Source organism: Idiotropiscis lumnitzeri, chromosome 17 (genome assembly GCF_059441095.1).
Source record: "Idiotropiscis lumnitzeri isolate Australia: NSW breed Sydney's pygmy pipehorse chromosome 17, RoL_Ilum_1.0, whole genome shotgun sequence".
In the NCBI taxonomy this organism is placed as follows: domain Eukaryota; kingdom Metazoa; phylum Chordata; class Actinopteri; order Syngnathiformes; family Syngnathidae; genus Idiotropiscis; species Idiotropiscis lumnitzeri.
Window position 1 is genome coordinate 16715454 of NC_142407.1, and position 19236 is coordinate 16734689.

At 43.7% G+C, this 19236-nt stretch overlaps 2 protein-coding genes and 1 non-coding gene across 13 annotated transcripts; 2 read left to right on the forward strand and 1 right to left on the reverse strand.

Moving 5' to 3' along the window:
* The first annotated feature begins 282 nt into the window (after nt 1–282).
* On the forward strand, nt 283–7820 carry LOC148320621 (arfaptin-2-like). Of its 9 annotated transcripts, none has more exons than XM_088280163.1 (10): nt 283–536; nt 2220–2324; nt 3545–3601; nt 3922–4030; nt 4491–4547; nt 4692–4837; nt 5395–5616; nt 6549–6706; nt 6774–6948; nt 7414–7820. In XM_088280163.1, exons 2-10 carry the CDS (start codon nt 2238–2240, stop codon nt 7567–7569), a joined length of 1167 nt encoding a protein of 388 aa, XP_088136289.1. In that variant the 5' UTR covers nt 283–536; nt 2220–2237; the 3' UTR covers nt 7570–7820. The 9 variants fall into 9 exon arrangements, with proteins under 9 accessions (XP_088136289.1, XP_088136291.1, XP_088136290.1 ...); XM_088280165.1 differs by having other exon boundaries at nt 4719–4837; XM_088280164.1 differs by having other exon boundaries at nt 3545–3577.
* A 3016-nt stretch (nt 7821–10836) lies between these two features.
* Nucleotides 10837–10908, forward strand: trnaw-cca (transfer RNA tryptophan (anticodon CCA)). Its single transcript has one exon. It is a non-coding gene; the product is annotated as a tRNA-Trp (tRNA).
* Nucleotides 10909–11187: 279 nt separating this feature from the next.
* LOC148320623 (FH2 domain-containing protein 1-like) lies at nt 11188–17809 on the reverse strand. Of its 3 annotated transcripts, none has more exons than XM_088278958.1 (12): nt 17661–17809; nt 16543–16933; nt 16394–16455; nt 15984–16089; nt 15817–15902; nt 15078–15178; nt 14931–15001; nt 14758–14865; nt 14238–14308; nt 14025–14142; nt 13341–13505; nt 11188–12057 (listed from the first exon to the last, which is right to left on the reverse strand). In XM_088278958.1, exons 2-12 carry the CDS (start codon nt 16876–16878, stop codon nt 11365–11367), a joined length of 1917 nt encoding a protein of 638 aa, XP_088135084.1. In that variant the 5' UTR covers nt 16879–16933; nt 17661–17809; the 3' UTR covers nt 11188–11364. The 3 variants fall into 3 exon arrangements, with proteins under 3 accessions (XP_088135084.1, XP_088135082.1, XP_088135083.1); XM_088278956.1 differs by having other exon boundaries at nt 14025–14145; XM_088278957.1 differs by lacking the exon at nt 17661–17809 and adding an exon at nt 17521–17656 and having other exon boundaries at nt 14025–14145.
* Nucleotides 17810–19236: the final 1427 nt, after the last annotated feature.

Consider the following 19236-nt stretch of genomic DNA (forward strand, 5'->3'; position numbering starts at 1 on the left):
CGGGAATTAGCAATGTAATGTTGAAATAGCAGTAATTCAATGACATTTTTAAATGAATTAAAAATAAATAAAAGTAAAATATCCATTTTTTTTGTAAATACATCTTACAAAATTATATTTGTTTTTCTATTTAATAATAAAAACGTGGTGGGCCGCTTAATGAGGATTATATATGGGTGCCCAGATTTGGGTGCGACGCTTCTGTTGTCACTAGCATTGCTCGTACGTGTCAAATCGAGTACTCCTCTTGCCAAAAAATAATGCTCTTTGAAAAACGTCACTTCCGCCGCTACGTCAGTCTCGGTCTTGGCTGCTCCAAGTCATCCGGCTGCAGCATTCCGTTTACTTCGCCTCACCAACGTCATCAACAAAAGACAACAATCATCCCCTTTCTGCTGTTATGTCGTCCACATTTCTTCGCACTTGGTTGTTCTTGTTCTAACCAAAAATATTCTCTGGAGATGCTCCGTTCAGGCCGCTAGCAGTTTGCTAGCATTTGGGGGAAGCAGACCGACCGGACCGCAAACTCTAGGAAGGTAACTCTCTTTCCTTTTCCTCGATTCATTTGTTTTTCTTTATCTTCGTTTATTTGTTTTATTTTATTTTTTTAAACGCATACGTTGACACGTATTGAGTTGGGCGACCACTCTCGAGTCTTTTAGCCGGGTGAAGCTACAACTTCTTCAAATGGAGCCTTTTTAGGATAGAATGACACAAGCGAATAATCATTTTTGACTCAAGTCGTCGTTATCACAGTGTTTTTTTAAATGTGACTAAAGCTCCGGAATTACGTCAATGACACGAATGAGGCTTTCCTTGGTTACACCTGAGAGAAAAAATAAATAAATAAATAAATAAATAAATAAATAAAATGGTTACACCTGAGAGACTGCACCTGCCATATGGCTCGTGAACACCTGAACCAGTCATTCTGAATTTGCTGGATTTTTAACGCCCGATGATAACAATGTTTCTGCACTTTCTTTATTGGTGCGGTTCAAAAACTACACTTGTAGTGAATTATTGTCGTTTGATGTTGACCTCAGGTACATTGTGGTTGTCCGCCATAGGCAACAACAAAAAAAAATCGATGCCTTTATAATCATGGTTAAAAAAAACAAAAAAAAAAGAAAAGAAAAACTTAGAATTAAATCTTAACCACTTTTCGTTTTGTCTGGATTGTGATGAGTCGCATTTTGATTTACGTGGCAATTTACACGTGTGTCGTGTAGAGACTACAAAATGGCGTCTTTGAATGCCAAATCATAACAAAATATCAGAGCTGGGCAGTCCATCCCGGGGTGGAACGGTCCGGCCCAGCTGGACGCCTATTTTTGGGGCGGGGTCAGGGGGCTTGTGGGGTGACAAAATGAAAAAGGGTTCAATTAAGCAATGCCGGAGGTGGATTTTAGTCCAGTCCACGAATCGGTGCTCGTGCGTGTGATGTGGTCGCGGCCAAATGGGCAAATGACAAAAATTGCCTCCGAACTCGTCTGATGCGTCACTACCAACTGTCCGTACTTATTTGCATTGGGCACGTTTGCGGAGAAGAAGAATGGAGAATAAGGAGTCCACTAAACCAACGAGAAAAGCAATGCCCCAAATGAATGAATGAATTAATAAATATATACATCGTCAACATCATCATGATTCGTCGACTAATCTTGACAGCCCTAGCCAGCAATCCTTTCTGCCACAGTTCTTCGAGACAAACTGATGCTTTGAAATAATTTCAGGATGGTGAGCGCGAGCACCTCCGCGGCAGCGATGAGATAGTCCTTCACAAACTCTCCTTTGGCACGAGCTTGCTTTGTGGCAATGAATTGACCCTTTGCGAAACTCGCACATGTAATATTCTCTCTTTCAATATTTGGTCGTATGAAAGCTGCTTGCTGAGCCCACAAACTCCGGAAGAGAGTGTTAATTTTATCCTAATGCATTTGTCCTCTCAACTCGTTGAGTTTAGCACGTTTTGAGCTGTTAATGGTGCTCGACATTTGCCTTTTTCATCAGTGCCAGTGCCTCGCCACAAACTAGGCACACTAGCTTGGCTTTTACTTCAACAAAGAAAGAATTGTTCTCGGCCTTAGACCAACGCCTGATATTGGGAATCACCCATCCCCTGTAAAAATAGGTACCCGACAACCACTTGGGGACAGACAATAGTTTGGATTTGTGAACAAATGTGAACAGACTTTTGTGTCTTCTATCCACCTCAGGACGCCATAGCGGACGGCATGATGAGCAAAGTGGCCACCATGGAGATCCCCATCAACAACAACGGCAACACGAGCACGCTAGCGGAGGACGACAGCCTCGAGCAGGTATGCCGCGTCATGCCACCTCATTTGCATATCCGTCAACTTTCTGTCTTTTGGGGAGAATTTTTAGCTTTTAATTTAATTTTTTATTTTTTTCATTTTGCCGCAAGCTGCAAATTGGTGTTGATTGGTCCATCTTCTGATTGGATCAGTGATATATTTATCTATTTTTTTTTGTGGGCGGGGCCGAGACGGCTGATATTACGCCGGTGGAAATAAGATGACCGGGTGATGTTGTTGTTGATGGATTGGAATGAAAGGGTACTGTCCAGGATGGCACCCAGACTCTTGACCTGAGGGGAAGGAAAGACGGCGGTGGTGTCAATGGAAAGTGAAAAACTGCAAACTTTAGATTGGGAGGATTTGGTGCCAGTGAGAAGGAATTCAGTTTTATTGCCGCTTAATTTGAAGAGGTTAGAAGTGAACCAGGATCTTATTTCAGATAGACAGGAGGAGAGCGTAAGGGGAAGGAGTGTGGAATTTGGTTTGCGCGATGGGTAGAGCTGGATGTCTGTTGCAAAAAAGTGAAAATCGATGTCTAAATTTGCGGAAGATATGGCTGAGGGGTAGGAGGTAAGTGATGAAGAGGAGGGGCCCCAGGACAGAGCCCTGAGGCACACCAGCAGTGACTGGGGAGCAGATGGATTTGAAGAACTTTGGTGGTGCAGCAGCGTCCTGATGGTTCAGATCAGTGAGGCCGAAGTTGTGCCAATGATTCAGGTTTTGAGATTGCCAAGAAGATTTAAGGTGGGTCAGCCAAATTGAGATTTCAAAGTCGCTTTAAGGTGGTTCAGGTGAGTTGAAGGCGTTACAGGTGGAGCACTCCCTGGACAAACACACTTCCAAGTTCCTGGACGAAATGCTGACAGTTGGCTGTTTGCTTACTCAACTCAGTGCGTGCGTGCGTGTGATTTTGAGCTTCCGTCTTTCCTGGGAGATAGCAATGGTCGCCATAGCAACAGCAATTACGAGCAGCATGGCTTTGTGCTCACGTACCAGATTGTATGCAGTGAAGTCGCTCGCCAACGTGTGTGCGCGCGCACGTAAAGATCAGGTGACTCATGTTTCCCATCATCGTAATCACTCTTACGTCGTCACTGCTGCTCGTCACTCATACGTTGATTTTCTTTGACGTGCTGCTGATTTCGTGTCATGTTTTTCCTTTTTGTCCCATTGTTTGTTTTTTTCTTGCTTGTTGTTTGTTTGTGCTGGTCTATGTGCAGGCGACAAAGCAGCAGTGGCATTTAGATGAGAAGGTAGGAAGCTGCCCAGGCGCCAGGGTGAGCAGACGTTTGTGTGCCGTCGTTTTCGTGTATGCGTGTGCGTGCGTGCGTGCGTGCATTGGGTTGTAAATCCCATCTCACTCATTTGTGGTGAGCAAAATACGCACGTGTGGAACTGCGCTGCCACTAACAAGTCTTGTACCATCTACTTGCTGCTGTCACCCACAAACTCCTAAGAAAAGGCAAATGCCTCTTCCATTGTTCCAGACCCCCCCCCCCTTCCCCCCTCCCCGCAATAAGTGAAATCCGCAATATGGCCTACCCACGCCCATCCGGGAAACCAAACCGCCCCCTTTTCCTCCTTGCGGCATATGCAGGACCTGCAGCAAGTGATGGTGTCGGGTCCAAATCTCAACGAGACCAGCATCGTGTCGGGCGGGTACGGCGGCACGGCGGAGGGCGTCATCCCCACCGGATCCATCAGAGGTAGCGACCGCCTCGGTTCAGTATGCATTTGTTCACTACTTGCATTTGGAACCTCGAAAACAAAGCAAAAAAAAGAATTCCTCGTTAAAACAAGCAAACAAAAAAAAGTCCTCCGCGTACACAACACAGCGGCCCAATTAGTTTTGCCGCTTTAACGGGCTGCCCCATGTTTGAAATCATGCAGTAAACAAGCACATTTGAGCGGGGCTCCCCTTTTAAAGCAGTAGCTCCTTAATATTTCTTTCTTTGCTCCTTCCACTCACGAGTTAAATGTGTGCAGGAAGTTTGAAAAATAAAAAACAAACAAACTTTGTTGCTTTGTTTGTTTTAAATGTAAATATGTCCAAAGAGCAGCCGTTCCAGGAAAAGCTCCCGAGAGAATGACTGTTCGGCTAGCTAGCTAGCATCTCGCTGAGTCCGCGCTAAGCTAACGTTTGTGCGTCTCAACTGTGTCTCTCAGGCCCGGCTGTGCGCTACAACCCCAACTTTAACAAACGGATCCCGGTCACAGGATTAGGTTTTTATTCTCTTTTTTTTTGGGGGGGGGGGGTGTTCTGCCTTAAAATGTAAACAGCATAAAAGCTTCAGTGTTGCTTCCTGTCACTTTCAAGTTCAAACACAAGGTGTGATTCCTCTTAACGCTTCGCTTTCCTCTCATCAGGCTTGACTTTTTGTCTCTTGGCGCCAGCCGCAGGTCCCGGCACGCACCGCAGCACCAGCAGCTCGCCGGTGGCGGAGGAGGCCACCCGAGGCGTTGCAGTGGAGAAGCTGGAGACCGTCAAGAAGTGGGGTCTCAACACTTACAAGGTACAAAGCTGCACTCGCTCAAAGAGTTTTCCCCGTTTGATTGTCCAAAGTGGTAGCTGCTCGATGCTTCAAATCATGAAACGTACCATTAAAAAAACACCAACCATGTAACTCGGTTCTTTGTAAATATTTGCGGGGCCCCAAAGGCTTTGGCTCAGATGTCCAATTGATTTGAGCACTCAACCTGTTTTTCCAATCATGAAATTAGAGGCAACGTGGAGTGCGAATTATTAAACGACAAACAAATTAACGATGTTCCTATGAGTGTGCCCATGACATGCATGACGGAACTACAGCGCAACCCGTGATTGATTGATTTGAACATGTGAACACATTACAAGATTAAAAGAAAGGGGGTGAAAAGAAATGAGAATCATCGGTCGATGTCCTTGAGCAACTCGGTGAACAAGTAGGCTGAAGTCCGACACTCAGCGAGTCCTATGCTCCAACTAGTTAACTGCTAAAACGGGCTTCCCTATGCTGGATTCGGATTGCCTTCGTTTTGCATTCTTATTTGAATTCATTTATTGACTTTATTCATTTATGTTTTAATTTAGTGCACCAAGCAGATGATCTCAGAGCGTTTTGGGCGCGGCTCGCGGACCGTGGACCTGGAGCTGGAGCCTCAGATGGAGCTGCTGCGGGACACCAAGCGCAAATACGAGAGTGTGCTGCGACTGGCCCGAGCGCTGACCGATCATTTCTACAACATGGTGCAGACGCAACACGCGCTGGGCGACACCTTCGCTGACCTCAGTCAGAAGTCGCCGGAGCTTCGGGTGACCACTGCAAGAGAAACCGCATCATTTTCTCAATGTGTAAAAAGGCGCTTGAAAGGCCACCGCCCAAGTCACAAAGTAAAGAGATGGAGTCGAGAAGCCGTATCGTTCCAATTAAAAGCAAAATATTGTCGTCGTATCATCATAGTCCGGAGCAAAAACACGTATATTGTTTTAGTTTGAGTGCGAGGTCTCATGTTGCATAGCACGGAGGCCACGAATGGGCTGCCCTCACGTCTGACTCATGAAGTCAACGAGCGACCAAATAAACGGAACGCTTGTCCTTGTACACGGGTATGGATTGTATAGATCCCACCAGAGTCCCAACTCCAGCGGTCCAAGTCGGACCAGTCTAAATTCAAACAAAACGTTTTCGCGTAGGTAGCGTAGACGAATACTTTTTTGCCGAAACAGGCTGCCATACATTTTTGAGGCATTCGGTCGATAGCCAGCGTTGAGTGCAGAGTAATTAAAAAAAAAAAGGTCAAGAAATTCCTCGCAGAGGCCAAATGGTTGCCCTTCATTCCAAATCAGTTTTGAGTGAGGACCATGAAAAATGAAGTTCCTTGTGAGCATGCCTGAGTTGTTTTGCGCCTCAACAGCTTGCCGTTAAATCGCTCATGAAGTAAACAGACGTCTCCTAAAACAGTCTCACGACACGTGAAGCCATTAATGAACAAAGTTCGTCACGCAGGAGCAACAAACAAAACTACGAATGAAAAATAAAAAACTATCAATCTTTGTAGATATGTCCACAAGCGGATATAACATCGATGCCCAACTCGTTTGGTGCGTAAACTATACGTTCCGTCATGTCGTAAATGGCCCACAGAGTTGAGTGTGGGACCTTTCAAATCTTAACTCGCAAACTCCGCTTCATCCTGTTATTTGTCGTCACGGTTCCCAAACATCATACCCGTCCGTCTCCGCAGGACGAGTTCGGCTACAACGCCGAGACTCAAAAGCTGCTGTGCAGGAATGGCGAGACTCTGCTGGGTGCCATCAACTTCTTTGTCTCCGGCATCAACACGCTGGTCAACAAGACCATGGAGGACACGCTCATGACGGTCAAGATGTACGAAAACGCCAGGTAAGGAAAAACATACTCCCAAACTTGTGACTTTTGGAGGGCAAAACGCTACAAAACGGCCGCTCAGGTTGGAATTTGACGCGTACCGGTCGGACCTGGAGGAGCTGAGCTTGGGGCCTCGGGACGCGGCGGCCGTGGCCCGCATAGACGCGGCGCAGCAGCAGTACCAAGTACAGAAGGACAAGTACGAGCGGCTGCGCTCCGACGTCACCGTCAAACTCAAGTTTTTGGAGGAGAACAAGGTCGGTACATCATCAAGAGGGAAATTTCACAACTGGCACCCCATACTTATTTCTCTATATTTCCAAACATGAAGTAAAGTGGCGACGTTGAATTAAAAAAAAAAAAAAAGCAAACAACATAATCAAGAAATTCCTCATGAATCTCTCCGGAGGAAATATGGCTACCATGACGAGCTTTTGTGTCTAAACAGGTTGTCCGATATTTCACATGTTGAGATAAGCTGCGAAAGTTGAATTTGGGACCTTGAAAAACCCAACACAAATATGTTGAGAGCCGATATCGCTGCGACACAGAGATCTGACTGGTTTGCTGCCTAAACGGGCTGCCTTGCTTTCGGAATCATGCCGTAAACGGGCAATGCAAAAGGAAACCAAAGTTGCTTGGAAATACGCCCAGACTGCATGTTGCTCTGTTTCCTGTCTGAACGGGTCGTCCCGTGTCTGCCGCTTGTGGTCCTTCCCCAGGTGAAGGTGATGCACAAACAGCTTTTGCTCTTCCACAACGCCATCTCGGCGTACTTCGCCGGCAACCAGCAGCAGCTGGAGCAAACGCTCAAGCACTTCAACGTCAAACTGAATCCGCCCGGTGTCGACAAGCCGTCCTGGCTGGAGGAGCCCTGAGGAGGCGCCTACCCGACCATATCCTCCCGAACATCCCCCGCCTCAAACCCAGACCCGAAAAGCAAGTGGGCAAGCTTCCAACAGTGCATTTGGACTCCTCTGCTTTAATGTTGTGCCAGCGGACTCGATGCCACCAAAACGCCACTCAATCAAAATGGACATGGCAAAGTTTTACTTGAAAATGTTGTTTGCTTGTTGTTCCACTTTTATTATGGACATGACTCGGCCAACATGCAACTTTGTGGACCAAATCGTTCTTGTCTTGTCGTTTACTTTTGAGTTAGGTGATTTCTGTTTCTCTCTTTCTAAAGCTTCGCAGCCAGGAGGAGCAATGTGACGACCTGACAGTTTACCAACCTTCATTTTAAGCCTACGTGCTGATTTCACGCTGACAAAGAAAGAAAAAAGGGAAGCCTAAATGCCAGAGCTGGGCACTTGACCCTTTTTTGACGGTCAGTCCCCCGCCCTCTGGCCACGATTTTGTAACCGTTCCAGCCTCGACTCTTCGGCCCTTTTCATAAATATTTTCGGCTCCGTAGCTACACATTTGGACCACCAAGGGGCGCTAGTACTCTACCAGCCCAGTACCACCAATATATACAAGAATAACGTGGATGGTATCGACCCAGAGTCAAGTACCATTTGTTTAACGTTCTTTGAATTGGATAAATGCAAGAATAAAGTGGAACTAACTGCATTGTTTGTACATTACACACCAAACTCACTTGGTGCGTCTTTATTTCCTCCTTCCTACACATTAACATCCGGTCATCGAACTAAATACCCGAGGCACTACTGCCCTCTAGGGGTAGTAGCGGGAACATTACATATCTATACGCTCACAAAATGACACTAATAATGAAGGAAGCAAAACAAAAACGATTGAAACTTCCCTACACCTGCCAAGTGACACATTAACAATGCTTTCCTTTTTTGTATACACTTTTTAAACTATTTAGTAAACACTGCTCGCCATATCGGCACGACCGCCTCACAGAGGTCTTGGGTTCGATTCCGACTCCGGCCTTCCTGTGTCGAGTTTGCATGTTCTCCCCGTGCCTGCGTGGGTTTTCTCCGGGTACTCCGGTTTCCTCCCACATTCCAAAAACATTTTTTGGCAGGTTGATTGGACACTCTAAATTGCCCCTCGGTCTGAGTGTGTGTGCGGTTCGTTATTTGTGCCCTGCGGTTGGCTGCCAACCAGTTCAGGGTTCTGCTGACAATAACAAACAAGAAAACGTGCCGTTTTTACATACACTGCGATCGAAAATATCCTTTTTTTTTTATTTCAGATGCTGAATTGCAAATCATATTGGGTGGTGCTTCAATCGTACTATGAATGATAAATTCGATAGATGACCATCTAAAAATGAGGGCGGTGTTAGATTTTATGTTTGAAAGTGATTGGATTGATATTTGGAGGCATAGGAACCCTTTAGCACAAGAATTTACTTGGAAAAACAAGTCATGGTCATTACGATCATAAATTGATTAGGACTATTTTATTCATATCCGATCCTTTATCTGAATATGTATCTAATGTGGAAATGTTGCCAACACCTTTGACGGATCACAGTGCCATCTTTTTAGAGTTGTGTTTGTCTGCTCGTCAGAAAGTAAAGAGAGACAAAAACAACTCTCGTCTCTTGAATAGATCCCTGGTAAATGTCATCAAATTAAAAATATATAAAAGCTGGTGAAAGGCATGCCCAGAAAATGTAACTGGGAATTTTTTAGGTTTTTGAATTAAGAACACTATTAGGAAAAGTTGGAGCCGAAATGGTGGAAAAAAAATAGAAAGGAAGCGTTTGAATTAATTTCTAAAATGATTTCATGATCATCACGGGTACCAAGATGACAAAAATGGAAATTAGCAAAGGTGCAACTATCTACTTTCTAGGGGGTCTGCAGACGCATAACAGGCACCCCCCCTCTAATAAATAAATAAAAATAATAACGATTGCATTTTGTACATGTAGCCTATAAATATTTTTTGGGGGTGTGTGTCCCACTTTTATTTCAAACTTTTATTGAACGCTTCATTGAGCCATATGTGGCTTTTACTACACATCACAACTTCCCTACTGTCTTTTAACCACTTTAAAAAGTTGGTTTTCATGCCTGCATAAGCTTTCTCCCATAAGGGAGTGTTAATAATGAAAAGCTCCCTCCATCGCCGACCCGAGGATTAATTACACTAATTCCAAAAGCACAGAAAGATACTTCGCTCTCGGACAATTGGAGGCCAATATCGCGCCGGAATAACGAATTTGATTGGCTCAAAAATAAAAAGAAACGCTAAAAGAAATCATTGAGAAAACTCGCGCTTGATTCGTGACTGGCAGACTTATTACAAACAATAAAGTTGCGACTTGATATTTTAGACGACTCGCACTTAGTAGAAGATGAGAGTTTGATCCTTTAAAAAAAAAAAAAAAAAAAGATTTTACACGGCCTTCGATTTCGTTGAACACCGGTTTATATTTAGGCTTTCGATGTCTTTGGATTTGGAGATAAATTTAAAAACAAAAATCTATTAAAACATTATGAGCAAATGCAAATAGTTGTGTCAAACTTCCATTTGGCACAACCAAGAGATTTAATATCAGCCGAGGGATTCGTCAAGGGGGTTCGATTTCAGCATTTCTCTTCTTTCCGATGCAGTTACTTTCTGTTCACGTCAAATTTAGTGACGTCAAAGGTCCCACAAAGCAAACAGAAAATTATGAAACAAAAATGAAGAATTGAAGGCTTTTAATATTGTCTACATCGTATTTTATGCATTTGGTGGCGTTTTACGAATGCTTGTGCATTTAATTTAATTTAATTTTTTTATAGTAGGGAGAGTCACGTGAGATCCCGCTCAAACCTGGCTTGCTCCTCGTCGTATTTTGAGCGAGTAGATCATCCGAAAATTGGATAAAGACATAAAACACTATTAGTCACGTTTTAATAGATTTACTTCTCACAACTCTTCGACCCGTTGCCCTCTGGCAGGCGCTAACAGGGGCATCAACACAAAGACAAACAGACTAAAAAACGTGTTGTTCCGGACCTGCCATCTCCATGCCGAACTCTCGCACACAACTATCCTTGCCGTTTAGAACTGCAGCATATTGTGGCACCCAGTGCACTTTCTCAACACTCTTTTTGTTATAATTTTTTTTATTCTATTCTTATTTACATTTGCACCGGAGAGGGCAGCTCTCCTATGCACACAGACAATACCATTTAGAATAAACGTTTGTTCGTGGATAGCGAATGTTGGACCGCGTGGCGCAACGGTAGCGCGTCTGACTCCAGATCAGAAGGTTGCGTGTTCAAATCACGTCGAGGTCACATGATTTTCCGATGTCGAAATACACGACATTTCTTCCGATTGAATGTTTTGGAGGACACAACCCGCAAGAAACCGGAAAATGTTGAGTGAGTTGTTTTTTTTTTTTAAGATTTAAAGATCCACCAAACCTTCTCTAATAGTCAGTCCCTGTTGATCTCACTTTACTGCTGTCAATTGTTTACTCATGATCATAGTCTGACAAATATACTCATGATGACATGTAAGTACATAGGTTAACTGCTTAACTGTTATGATAATTAAATACCGCTGAGAGGTGAGGTGGTAAAATATACTTTATTGTACACAAAGCCGGGAAAAGAAGACATTCAAAAAACAAAATAAAAGGACATTCTTTAATGCTGACGGACTCCCAAAATGTCCAAGACAAGTACCCAGTTGTCATTCAATAATTATAATAACATTTAAAAAATAAAAATTATAGAATGATACGATACTCAATTATCTGGTACTCTCGGGGTGGGTTCCTCCGCCTCCCCTTTTCCCCCAAAGCGCCTGAAGAAGGAAATGAAGCCGTAGGAGCCGGCCGCCCTGCCGGCAGGAATCCCAACACCGGCCGTCCCGGAGCCGGACGAATACGAGCGTTGGGCGGCAGCCCTCTGGAACAAAGTACCCAGACGGAAGGCAGCGGCGGGCAGCTGCCGTGTGGCACCCATGGATGCCGAGCGGCCTCGAGGGCCTCCGGATGTGCTTTCCCAGACCCCGTCGCCCAGCTCTTCGACGGCCGCCGCACCGCGCCGCTGCCGGAAGCACGGCAGTGGGCTCAGGATGGTCCACGGTGAGCCCAAGTCGCCGTTATTGGCGAAGAAAAGGTCTCTGGTTCTGGGCCGGGGGGTACGAGGCGTGGACGGACTTTCCTTGCCGTCCTCCTCGACTTTGTTGTCTTTCTTGTCGGGACTCTCCGGCGCCGTTTCTTTGTCGCCGGCGGGAGGCTCTGGTGGCGCCGGGGAACGGGAGGTCTTCCGGGACCTGCCGGTGGAGGCTCCCTCGGAGGGGGTGAACAGGAAGCTGCGAAAGGCCGACTCCAGGCTGGATTCCCGGACCGGGATGGCGGTTGCGCGTTTGGCGGTCAGGCGGACACTCTCCCTGCACTGACGATGCTGCTCGGCCGTCTCACGCTCACGATTCTCCTTCGGTTGGGAAAAAAAAACATTTTATGGTTTGAGGAAACCATCAGCGGCTTGTGCAGTAGAAATGACGAGAGAATCTCTCATTAGAAAGCCATCCCTCCTCTGCCTGCTAGGAGGCCGTGTTGCTGTTTCCATTCTCGCTTCAGTTTTTGTCCAAAAATTGAAGAACGGTTTTTATGATGTAATTATTTCAGACAAGTCCGCCCCAATTTGTTTCCCTCGAGCTTCTTTTTGCCGTGACGTGGAGGACGTTGTTCTTCCGCTTCTTCTCTGATGCAGCAGCGGAAAAGCTCGAGGGAAACAAACGACGGTCGTATTTTGTTTCGCGAGTTGTGTTCGTAAACAAGATAAAGGATTAGATAAAGGCTCGTTTTTCACTAACATTTTTCAAGAAAAACGGGAGATAGCTCGTCCTCCTTGCGAACGGAGGAGGGATGATGGCCTTTTAAAACATGTAAATGTTGACAGGTGACGTTTGTGTCAAAAATAAACATGCGTGTCCGCTGATCCACAAACGCACATTCGAGAGATCACACGCAGCCATGATGAAAGCACACACAACATTAACACACACGAAAATCACAAATAGATTTGTGGATGCGTGAAAAAATTGCGGCTGTATTTGTATGAATATTTTTGAGACAAATCTCTCTGCATAGTCAAGCGCAACAGAAGAAACAACACAAATGCTTCCCTCATTAGAATGAGAAACTCTCTCATTTAGACGAGACAGTTTCTCATCTTAACATTTCAACTCACCCCCTTTTGTCATTTATGATTATTAAAAAAAAAAAAAAAAAGACTTCTCAGAAGATTTTAACCGAAGAATGTTATTTTTTTTCTACTAAAGATTACAACTTCTCTTTTTCCCCAAAAACACTTTTTTTTGCAATGCAATTGAATGGTCGTCAAATGTTGGTGGATTTTCGCTATTCACGGGCCAGCCCAATAGCTGTCACTCATGAAAAGCATCCATCCACTACATTCTTTATCCTCTGCGACGAGCGCCTGACAATACTGCAGCTCAGAGGGGAGCAGTGACTTTCTCTGTTTATGTCTGTATCATGCCGCCCCCAAGTGGCCAATGTCTGCGCATCACGAGCAGCACCATGGTCATGGAATTGAAGCACAACATGTGGCCAAAAGGGTTTGAAACTATCACGGACAGATCTGATCAAAAAAAAAAAAAAAAGAATGATAAATAAATAAACAATGCATGACATTTTTTTTTTGGGGGGGGGGCTACAACAGAATTGTCGCCTTTCAGGCCCGACGTTACGCACCTCCACGGCAGCAATGAAGCGTCGGCTGAAGGAGTGGAAGATAGCGCAGCACTCCTCCAGCTTGAAGTTTTGGGGGTCCTCACAGAAAAACTCGGCCACGGCAAAACTCAACACGTCAAGCTCGTGCAGCAACAACTTAACATGGCAAAGCTCGTTGTCGCATTGCTGCAAAAACATGGTGAGCATTTGATCTGCATCGCAACAGAACAATACAGAAAAAATGTTTCTGCCATAACCAAGACTTTTATTCATAAAAGGACAACTTTCTATGAAAACATATTTTTGAATTGAAAAAACAAAAAACAAAAAAAAAAGAGTTCTACATTTTCTCAGTAAAAGTAGATCATTATTTTTGAAGATTACATATTATGACTTTAACAAAAATTATATTGACATGACTTAAGACTAAAAAACCTAAATGCTGGAGTAAATCAATTAAAAAAAAAAAAAAAAAAAAATCAACGTATACCTGAAAAATCCATTTCTTTTTCATCAAACTGTTCTTGTATAATAACGTATTTCCTACATTTTTGGCTGCAAAAAATAATTCAAAATAATTTTTTGTCTCTCACACAAGAAAATGTTTTTCTCTCAAAACTTTATTTCCCAAAGGATTATTTGAAAAATAATCTCTCATCCTGCTTGTGCTCTCACAACTCTGTTCTGGAAAAATATATTATTTACCTTGAGAAATGGCGCCATCAGCTGGTGGAGGTGGGGATGTCTGCTGGCATAGACTTTGACCTCCTTGAGCTTCTTCACTTCTCGCTCAAAGTCCATTAGCACGTCCTCTTTGCACACTCTTCTTACACCACATTCACACAAGTACACAAAAATCGAATGATGATAATAATAAGAAGCATCTAATCAAATATGTAACTTGAGCATGACGCGCACCTGGCCGCCATTCCAATATGCTCCAGCTGGTTGGGAAAGGTCAGCAGATCGGTGTCAATGTCCTCCGCTTGCTATTGGCCCAAAAAGGGGGAAAAAAAACAACTTTGTTTCCCAGAAAAATAAGACATTATAAAGTAGCTCCCTGCCTATTTTATGATTTAATTTTTTTTAAAACAAATTTTAAAATTCCAAAGCACCATATTTTCCCCATAGAAAAATGACTTTCCTAGACAAAAATCATTCCAAAATACTGTCATAAAACGACGACTAGTGTCTATATTTCTTAATTAAACGTGGCATCAAGACAATTCAAAGAGTTGTGATTTTCAATTTGTTCATGAAAATGTGCCTACTTTTTTTTAAAACTGCATCCAACAAAGTCAGACTCCCGAGAGGACTAGGGAAAAGTTGTATTGATTGTAAAACATTTTATTCCTCTGAGAGGAAAAACGAATAGATTTTTCCAATACTTCGGCATTACTTGGTTTTAAAAGATGAAAAAAAAAGTTGTTTAGTTGACCTTGGCGACATAGTGCAGGAGGTTCATGGCCGGCTTGTTGGCCTTTGTGTCGGCTAGCTTGAGCAATGACGTCATCCGGAAGCCGATGGCGTCGGCGCTGTAGCCGCCCTGCGTGGTAAATCAGTCACACAAAAGTAGGGCAAATCAAAGCACAAAAGCGAGGAAATACCCACAGCGTTCATGTAATTGCCAGCTTTCAACACCAGGCGGATGACGTCGTGAAGCTCGTTGCAGTCCAGCAGCTCTGCGCGGGCGACACACGTTAGATTAGCACTAGTGAACAGGAAGTGGCTAGCCTAGTCTAGCGCAAGCGCGCGTACCGTTAGCCGCTTGGATCATGACGGCCAGCGACTTGCTCACCTCCTCGATGAGAGGCGAGAACTCCTGGCGCAGGACCATTGTCTTCAGCACCTCTTTGTAGCTATGGCAGTTAGCGCAAGCACGCTAGCAACGTTGGCACGGCTTATTAGTTAGTAGTTAAAATGTCTTTTTTTTTTTGGGTGGCAAGATTACATTTATGGGTCTGGTACTAAAAATCAATATAATTATTTTCTTATCAGAAGATTCTTATGGAGGACAGAAAGTGCCAAAATTCAATAAATACACCATGAAATGTTTCATGAATTAAAATTGTCAATCAGCAATTATTTCTTTCATTCATCATTAAATATGGAATTGAATTAATCAATAAATGCACCATATATATACATACATATATACATATATATATATATACATATACATACATACACACACACACACACACATATATATATATATATATATATATAGTCAATTGAATTAATTAGTGACACATTGATTCATTGAATTCTATATTTAATCAAAAAATGAAACATTTAATAAATGACAGTACTAATTAAACACTTCATTGTGTATTTATTTAATGGTGGCACTTTCAGTCCTCCACAGATTCCAACATCATTCTAATAATTCAGTCAGTTACCAGTGCAAGTATTCACTCTTCAGTCATCACCGATACCTTTCGCATTTTTCTGCGATATGAAATTTCATTTAGCACAATGACTACAGCATACTAACCACGGCACTTTGACCAGCTGCACCATGAAGCGATCAGCCTCGGATAAGAGCGACAGGTTCCCGCTGAATGACAGCAGCTGCTGCACCTGCGAACAGTTTCAGAAGCATCGGAGAGGGCCGACAGCCAACGAACGGTCGCGCAGGCGCACGCGCACGCGCTGGGCTACCTCCCGTTCCTCAGGAAGCAGCTTGCACAACTCGGTCAATTTGCTGCCGTCGCCGCCGCTGCGCCACTCGCCCCGGACGATGTCCTCCAGCATTTCGGCCACTGGCCTGTAGGGGGAGCCAGTGGCCAGTCAATAATCCATTTGTATTTTTCACCAATTGTTGCGACGTCAGGATATTTGGATTATTTTCATTTATTTTGTCAAAGAGGTTTGAGTCACTTCATGTTATTTATTTTGTCTAATATTTGGGTGCTTTTCTTCATTATTTAGTTTTCATGCAATGTTTTTGTATTTTCCCCTCTATAATTTGGATGACCAAGATGATTTGAGAGGAGTGCTTTGTTTTGAATTAAACATGGATATTAATGGAGCACTCTGATGTGGGGGAAGCCTGGGTTTTGCCATCTTACCTCTTAAAATATCGGAGGAAGATGCCAATGTTCATGCTCTTTTTTTTGTCCAGAATGCTCACCTGAAGACAAACAACATTTCATCACGTGACTTATTTTGGAGGAACTTTGCTGCGACTGAGCACTTCCCTTGCTGGAGAACGTCCCACCTGAGGCTGGCGCCGGCAGACGTCATGTCTGCCGCCGGCGTCGTCACCACAGCGTGGTCTCCTGAAGCCGGCCGTGGTCCGGGGCCGCCGGTCTACGTGGCTGAAGAGCTCGTCCATGCTGCGGGTGTCGAGCACCAGCTCTCTGGGGGGCAGCGCCGACGTCCACACGTTGATTTTGCCCAACACGCGCTGGCTGGGGATAGTGTCCCAGTTGAGCTTCTTCATGGAGCGCCGCTGCAACAACGGCGGCGAGGGGAGGAGACGAGGAGGAGGAGGAGGAGGAGGAGGAGGAGGAGGAGGAACAGGTTCCGCAGAGCATATCGGCGCTGCCCTCATCGTGTCCAAGGATGCGGAGGTCTCACTTTCCGCCAAAAGTGCAGTAGAGCCAGAGCTACAAAGCCACATTATGCATTTAAGTCGATTTCGGCATGAGGTGCTTAGGCAATTCAACATTTCATTTGAGGTGATTCGATTAATGGGCAACTAATCCAATATTAACCAAAAACTATGTTGGTAATCAATTAATCATGTAGAGACCTTGACTAACTTCCAATTGTCTAAATCTTTGGAATTTTAGCCACTCAACAGTCAATAGTCCCAGATTATCAGTTTTTATGAATGTCTGCTGCTAATGTTATACATTAACGGCAACATGACGCCGCCGCCTCTGTGCGATCCTTGCTGCTGTAACCCTGCAAATTTCCCCATTGTGGGACTATTAAATGACATATTTATCTTTGTATCCCCGTGAAAGCAGACTGATTCTTTGTTTGGGCGGCAACGAGTCATTTTACTGAATTTGGCAATCGTTTAATTGAGTAATGTTATCCGGCAAACGACGACATGGTGTGGCCGTTTTCAGCACACACGAGAAAACAGCAGGCGACTCGACAAGACTTCAATCAAAAGTGGTCTTCTTGCAATGCTTCAACAGGAACGTGGATGTACCATAAATGCGCCGGATAGATCAAATCTTACCGCCCCGACACATTTTCGCTTCAGCATCGCCAAAACTTGTCGAGTCCTTAGGCAATGAACACACGATGTTCAATCCTACGGTTCTCAAAAGACATTCGATCTGGTGTCCGGAGCGTCACGACCCATTAAACACCGCTCACCTTATTAGTTGACTCACGTAACCGTCGCCTGCTTTTGGTGAAGTCAGGAAAATGTGACGGTGACGGTGACTGCAGGGGAAATGCACAGGTGTAGGACTTGTCCCCGCGAATCGGATTCCTCGTCAGTGGCGGCGAAATGGCGTCTCCACCAATCAGATTCCCCTGACCTTATCACTTAAGATGGCCACAAAATGCGGAAGCACGCGCAGGTGCAGGAAGCGTCTCCACCAATCAGATGCCGAGTCGGTACCCAGATAGGCGGGAACAGCCTAAGCGTTAAAAGACACTTTTTTTCATTTATTTCTTTATTTATTTTAATTAATTTTTTTTTTTTTTATTATAGAACTTTATATGTACAAAACATATTGGCACATAAGTACATAAGACAAAAAGATATGACAGGCCTCAAGAAAGCATCACAAAGCAATGTAAAAGAAAATAAATAAATGATAAATAAAGCGTGATAGCCATAAAAAAAAAAAATAATAAATCAATAAACAAATAAATGACACATGAAAGAAATGGCACTTGAAGAAACCCGGGGGGGTCACAAGATTTTAAATAAAACAAACATGTAAAAATCCTTTTAAAAATATTGAATTGATTAAATGTTTCAGGAAAATATAAGGTCATCCTGAACTGGTCGCCAGCCAGTCACAGGGCAGACATGGACACCGTCACTGAGTGGGAACTGAACCCAAGCTGCCCGCACACAACTCAGGCGAGTATACCACTACATCATCTGTGACCCTTATATGGCGTGCAGTCTTAGATAAAGATAAAGATGTCCTTTATTAGTCCCACAATGGGGAAATTTGAATAATAAAGATAAATAAATTAGCTTAAAAAAAGAAGTCTTTAGTAAATACAAAAAAGGAAAGCATAGTTAATGTGTCAATTGGCAGGGGTAGGGAAGTCTCATCCGGTTTTCTTTTTTTTTTGCTTCCCTGATAATATTATTAGTGTCATTTTGTTAGCGTATAGATATGTAATGTTCCCGCTACTACCCCTAGAGGGCAGTAGTGCCTAGAGTATTTAGTTCGATGACCGGATGTTAATGCGGAGGAAGGAGGAAATGAAGACGCACTGACATCTGAGTTTGGTGTGTAATGTACAAACAATGCAGTTAGTTCCACTTTATTCTTGCATTTATTCCAATTCAAAGAATGTTAAATAAATGCTGAACTCTCACTCACAACTACCCTTACCTTGCTGAACTGCAACATAATGTGTTTTTATTTATCCAATTTCGTATTTATTTTCTATTTTATTATTTAATCTTTCATTAATCTAATTTATATATTTAATTAAATTGTTGTTGTATTGTACTGGAGTGGGGAGCTCGCGCATCTTGTTGCACACTGAGTACAATGACAATAAAGAACATTCTGATTCATACAGAAGCCTATTATGTGGTGTCTTTGCTCATAGCTAAAGCCAAGAAGCCATTCACCATCACTGAAGACCTGATAACAGATCTCTTCTATGATCCAAAAACACTTTGTTGATTTTTGATTTTTTTTTTTGTGCACCAATACAAATGACGTTTAATAACTCAGACAGGATTAAAGTCTTT

Coding starts and splice junctions, on each gene's coding strand:
- LOC148320621 (XM_088280163.1), top strand. CDS start 2,238: ATGATGAGCAAAGTGGCCACCATGGAGATCCCCATCAACAACAACGGC. Junction 2,325..3,544: donor AGGACGACAGCCTCGAGCAG/GTATGCCGCGTC, acceptor GTCTATGTGCAG/GCGACAAAGCAGCAGTGGCA. Junction 6,949..7,413: donor AGTTTTTGGAGGAGAACAAG/GTCGGTACATCA, acceptor GTCCTTCCCCAG/GTGAAGGTGATGCACAAACA.
- LOC148320623 (XM_088278956.1), bottom strand. CDS start 16,878: ATGAGGGCAGCGCCGATATGCTCTGCGGAACCTGTTCCTCCTCCTCCT. Junction 13,506..14,024: donor TGATGGCGCCATTTCTCAAG/GTAAATAATATA, acceptor ATGTTTTTGCAG/CAATGCGACAACGAGCTTTG. Junction 12,058..13,340: donor GCTTCATTGCTGCCGTGGAG/GTGCGTAACGTC, acceptor TCCCAACCGAAG/GAGAATCGTGAGCGTGAGAC.